This window comes from Pelmatolapia mariae, linkage group LG4, assembly GCF_036321145.2.
Source record: "Pelmatolapia mariae isolate MD_Pm_ZW linkage group LG4, Pm_UMD_F_2, whole genome shotgun sequence".
NCBI lineage: Eukaryota > Metazoa > Chordata > Actinopteri > Cichliformes > Cichlidae > Pelmatolapia > Pelmatolapia mariae.
In genome coordinates this window covers 14,402,419-14,408,533 of record NC_086230.1, presented here as the reverse complement: position 1 = coordinate 14,408,533, position 6,115 = coordinate 14,402,419, and the positions used below count along the sequence as shown (strand labels likewise).

The 6,115-nt window shown below is 39.1% G+C and overlaps 1 protein-coding gene across 1 annotated transcript; it reads left to right on the top strand.

Moving 5' to 3' along the window:
• Positions 1 to 63: 63 nt before the first annotated feature.
• On the top strand, positions 64 to 5,076 carry nudt9 (nudix (nucleoside diphosphate linked moiety X)-type motif 9). Its single transcript, XM_063470580.1, has 8 exons — positions 64 to 219; positions 676 to 951; positions 1,067 to 1,156; positions 1,340 to 1,426; positions 1,641 to 1,752; positions 1,926 to 2,072; positions 2,188 to 2,272; positions 3,526 to 5,076. The coding sequence occupies exons 1-8, from the start codon at positions 122 to 124 to the stop codon at positions 3,669 to 3,671; spliced, it is 1,041 nt and encodes a 346-aa protein (XP_063326650.1). The 5' UTR covers positions 64 to 121; the 3' UTR covers positions 3,672 to 5,076.
• Positions 5,077 to 6,115: the final 1,039 nt, after the last annotated feature.

Sequence of the window (6,115 nt, the reverse complement as noted above, 5' to 3'; positions counted from 1 at the left end):
TCACTATGGAAACGAGCGCCACCGTCGTAGGCGCACCCCTTTGCGGACGTCACCTTGCAGGGCGGTGCACTTCCTGGTTTCCGTTGTGTTGTGCTTTCTAGGCTACTGATTGATTAGAGGAATGATACATTTACCCCTGCGGCGACACTTGGTCGGACCGATTCGTTTAGCGTTTACTCTTCTCGGACTCCCGCATACCGTCTGGACCTCCGGAGTAAGGTATGGACGGGAACATTACTTATAAACCTTTACCTTGAAGCTATCAAGCTAATAAGCATAGTGAAATAGGAAGTCGTTACTTCTACAGTTTCAGGGTAGACTGAAGAGTGCTCACCAGGTAATTTTAGTACTGTACAATGGCTTGGGTTATATGCACAATCCAATTTATTTACAATGGATATCAAAATAGATGTTAATATGCACGAGATTATAGACATGACCACTGAAGATCAGCTATACAGAATGATCACTGTACAGATTTCAACACGGCAGAAGCAGCTGTGTAACAGCAGCTGTAATCCCGCTGCCCTGCACTGATTGCACGGCCTACTCCTTTAATCTATGTGCGTGTGACAGAAGATATTTCTTGTCATCATTGAGGGGCAGTGGCATTTTCATAATGTGGAGAGAAAGGAGTGCATGTGGAGTACTTACATTATCTTCTCTCTCCTTTAGGCCTGCTATTTCCTGCCCTTCTTCTTACCCCTTCCCAACCAGTAAAACCATCAGCGCTGTCAACACTAGTTACTGCCGCCGGCACTCGACCATGCCATCTTCAGCAGGGCCTCATGTAAAGTCCAGATGCCCACAGTATCCAGGGTCCAATATCAAGCGCTTGTCTGTGCCTGATGAGAAGGTGGACTGGACTCAGAAGTGGCCTGAGTATGATCCAGTCAGCTACACGGCCCCTTCAGTTTTAAATAACCCAGCCTGGGCGGATCCTGATATTGGGTGAGCAACAAATAGCACCTTTAATGCTTATCAAGTACATTCTGGTAGCGCCATGCGAGTAATGTAATCTGATCTATGAAGCATTATAGATTTTTTTTCTACACTTGTTTTGTAGCTCCTTCTCTCCAAAGTTTAACACTGTGGATGGTGCTGTGGACAGGACGAGCTTTGAGGGAGGCTACAAAGTGGAAAATGGAAAACCGCTGTAAGTTATACCTCTAAGATGGTTTTTCCGATATTTAATAAAACATCCAGTTTAGTAGAATTTGCCCTGGTAACTGCAGTGTTAGCAAACCTTTCAGACTGCAGAGATGTTTCATTAGCTGTTATTGTTAAAGGCATTGCTTACAAGTCTCAAAACTCCATGTAAATAATTTTACTCCCATAGAAATCCTTGTGGACGCACAGGGTTGGCAGGCAGAGGGTTGCTAGGACGATGGGGACCCAACCATGCAGCAGATCCAATAGTCACCAAGTACCTATTCTTTTGCTTTACACAGTGCAATTATCCACACTCACATAGTGCACATGAATAATTTAACAGTGGAAATCTCAGTGCACATTAGTGCCAAGTAATTTGATATCCGTCTGAAAGCTGACTTCAAACTGGAACAGTTTTATATCATAGCTAAAAGTTGATGAATTCAAAGAAAACCGGTTGCATTTATGTACATTTCACCATCTGACAGATGGAAGGTAGATATCAAAGGGGCAAAGGTTCACCACTCAGTCTCCAAAAAGCCTGTTCTGCAGTTTGTGTCTATCAAGAGGAAGGACTGTGGGGAGTGGGCCATTCCTGGGGTAAGTGTTTTTTTTATGTTTCTTTTGTCTATACAGGGGCGTCACGCCATTCTTGCTTGCCATATGGTGTCTACAAAAAATGCTGTAGGGCAGCAAAAACAAGATTTCATTATCGTGGAAGGGAGGGGTTTGGAGGTATGTTAAAGGTTATAGTCCTGTTGTTGTTTTTGCAGGGTATGGTAGATCCAGGCGAGCAGGTTTCTCTCACACTGCAGCGGGAGTTCTCAGAAGAAGCACTGAACTCGCTCTCTAGTTCCCCAGCAGAGAGAGCGGAAATCCATCAGCGCATCACCAATCTCTTCAAATCGTCAGGATTTATGGTTCGTAAAGTGGCTTATGTGTTTGCTGCCATATTTTAATCACCAGGTGGGTCTATCAGGTAAACTATCAGGCTTTTTCTCTGAGGGCTGACAACTTGTGATCTTTCTCCTTCAGGTCTACAAGGGCTATGTCGATGATCCCAGAAACACTGACAATTCCTGGATGGAGACGGTTGCTGTCAACTTTCACGATGACTTAGGTATCATTAATTATGAGGAATGCTATTCCATCTTTTTTCTTTCACCTCTGCTTGTCAGCATTTTTCTAGCGTTACAAAAAGTTGATGAATGTATATGAATATAAAATACTGGACCATAATACTGTATATAAAAGATGAATGTGGCCATTTTTAATGTCACACATTGGTTCGTTAAGTCGTGTTTTGAAGATCCATCCTCAAGATTTTGGCGGTCACTGTCTTGGTTTTCTGGAACGAGATGTGATGAACCCTGACCCTCAGACACTGCATATTCAAAAAGTAGCAACCTGTCAGTCACAATGTGGCGCAAAGACCTAAAACAACCTAAAACGTCTTTTTGAGTCGCCCCCTGGTGTACATTAGAAAAAAAGAAATGGAGGTTTTAAAGCACTTCCAGATTGGATTCACTTTTAACACTTGGTGGTTGGTGGCGCCCAGTGTTGGGTGTAATATGTTACTTAGAACTACAATGACATTAGATTTTTCAGTAATGCAGCAATTAAAGAACATGTTACTGCATTAAATTCAGTAATTATATTTAATTTTCAATTATTATTACTCATATTTGAGGCGTGAAGATATGGAGATTAGTTTTATTTTTATTGCACAAAAGGACAAGAGGATGTTGGTAAAGTTGCAAGCATCTGCACATACATCATGCTAATGCTAAGCTAGTGAAAAAGCCAGAGTTATGTTAAAATTGAGTGAATGCTACCCCCAGCCCAGCAGTCAGACAGTCAGATCCTGAACTTCAACAGTGATGATCAGTCAGCACTGTAGCCTCCATTTCTACCTGTACATGTTTGTAAAGTAGAATCGCTGAAGTCTTCTTGAGGTGGTTTCCATCTTTGCTGTGCGTCACCAGCTTTGTGTTCATATGTAAACACAAGAACAGATCATATATGTGTCTTGAATAGGATAGGGATTTGTGTAGTTGACTTTAGTCAAAGGTTTATATTGTTAGCTGGTAATAATGTGGTGATGTGTTTCAGTTAATTTTACAGAGTAACGCGATAGTAATGTAACAAGTAGAGTAACAAATTACTTTCTTCAGTATTTAAGTAATGCACTGCAGTATTTTGAAGAAATGTAACGAGTAATGTGCAATGCATTCCTTTTTTTTCTTTTTCTTTTTTTTTGAGTAACGACTCCAAACACTGGTTACATCCAGCTTTTAATTACAGTCTATGTTCTGAATACATTTGCAAGGTGTTTTGCAGGGAAAAAGTGAAATATCTTTGTTTTTACGTCAGGTAACAGCGTGAGCGAGCTGCCACTGGAAGCTGGTGATGACGCCGGACAGGTCCAGTGGGTTGACCTTGACTCATCTTTCCCCCTTTATGCGAATCACTCCCATTTCCTGGAGATTGTTGCCAAAGAGAGGAAAGCGCACTGGTAGCCAAAAACGAAAGAATGCTTTAACACAGAAGGAAACTTAAGAGCCTTACTGCCCCTTGGTGTTCTGAGAGGGCTCATCAACTGAAGTAGCATGGCATTTTATGTGAGCCTACTCACACTGATTGATGTATGAAACCCTAACACATATTAATTTATATTAAAACTCCTATAGATGTACTCTGCAGTTTAAAAGAGATAGCCTGCTAAGCATGCTGTTTGAGATAATAAAAGAGAACTATTGTACATTTAGATTAAACCCTTTGACTGACTGCTTGCAAGACAGTAAAGATAAGCATGTAAGAACAAGAGGAAGCACAGATTATGCTAATGTATTCAATGTTAACAAGTATCACATTAACCAAACACAATGATCTCCTGAACATAACAGTACTACTAAATTAATGGAAGGGGAGAAATCAGAATAAAGAAGTGGAGTCTGGCTTTGATCTTTACATGTGAAAAGGATACGATGATGGTGATGTGCAGGAGCAGACATGGTTTCGAGTGGCAACAGACGGTGGATGCAAAACAGCATTTTGCAATCAGCAGGCTGCCTTTCCAAATGTACGCATCAAAACGTGTCTTTTCACAGGTCGGGATACTTATCAGGGAGGCAGGGATGAATTATGCATGAAAGAACTTGAAATCTGTGTGAGACAAACACTGACACCTCTGTTATTTAAAGGTACTCCAGAATGGAGGGTGCCAAAATGAATCAAATACATCATTAATTATGTCAACAATGGGTTCAAATTGGAAATGCATTAATTGTTTTTTATTACGTTTTAAATGAAACTGTATTTTGAATGATTATTTTGTAATAAATTTATTATTTTCAATTTCAAATAATTAATGACAAATGTCATTAATTATTTAAGCATCTATTTATCTCATTCTTTTTGGCACTTATGTCCTCTATTCACAGTGCACACAGGCCTCTTTCCAGTAATACAGGAGCTTTTACAGCAGGAGCACTAATTACATTTGATGTTGGCAGCTTTTTGGCACTAAAATTCTGCACAAACACGTTAATTATTGGTATCATTAATTGCTCGTCTTAAAGGTTCTGTAAAGTAATTTTTTAATATAATGTGTTAACACGGGTTTACTTATGAAACTTGCACTGATTAAAATTATTATTATTTTTCAAATGTTTGTCTGCATAACTTAAAAATGTACATTGTTGTGAAATCGTGAGTTCAATTGTATGGGTTTCCTCATTAAATATGGACCATTATAAAGTAGTTACTGTGTGCGGAACATCAGCTGGTTTCAGCTCACACAGTCACACCAGAAACAGTTTCCTTATATGTTTTTGTTTGTGCCATTGAGAGCTACACCAATGTTTCATGTGTACTTTGTATTCTATTCATGTGAAAAAAAATTCCCACATATATTAAACAAGTTAAATGTGTTTGCCTCACACTGTATTGCTGTGTGCACTCTATGTTGTATGCGCAGTGATCCCTTTTTCCACCAGCATAATAGTGCAGGCCCTCACAGCTTCTAGTGGTTAGTACAAACTGATGTTCCAACCATTTTATTAAAGCACGTATCCAATTCAGGGGTGGAGCTAGAGCTGAAACCTATAGCCAAATAATGACTCCTAAAAAAACATGGGATGCTGTATAAAATGTAAATAATAACAGAATGCAAGGATTTGCAAATCTTATAAACCTGTATTTCATTCACTGTAGAACAGAGAAAACATATCAACACATCATTTTATTATTTCATGTAAAATATTGGCTCATTTTGAATTTGATGGCAGCAACATGCCTCTAAATAAGTTAGGATGGGGCAACAAAAGACTGGAAAAGTAAGAGGAACTAAAAAGAAGCAGCTGGAGGAACATTTTGCATTTAATTAGGTTAAGTGACAACAGGTTGTGATTAGACATAAAAAGACTGTATTAAGAAAAGCATCTTAAAGTTTCACCAATCTATATAAAAACTGCATCTACAAAATTAAGGAGTAATTTCAGAAAAAATGTTCTTCAATGTAAAATTGTGCATTCTTTTAATAGTGTATCATTGACAGTACATGATATCATCGAAAGATTTTGAAAATCTGGAGAAATCTCTGTGTGCAAGGGACAAGGCCAAAAATCAATATTGGATGCCTGTGATTTTCAGGCCCTCAGTGCACTAGATTTAAAACAGACATAATTCTTAAATGAAACGGGCTCAGGAACTCTTTCAGAAAGAAAAGCTCTATTATGCAAAAAAGAAGCCATTTATGAACATGATCCAGAAATACTGCCTTCTTCTTTGGGCCAATTCTCACTTAAAATGGACTGGGCCAAAGTGGAAAACTTCTTCTGTGGTCGGACTAGTTACAGTTTAAAATTCACCTTGAAAACATGGAAACTACATCCTTTGGACTAAAAGTAGTAGAGGTACCATCTGGCTTGTAAACAGCACTGTCAGTTTCATAACTGCTTAT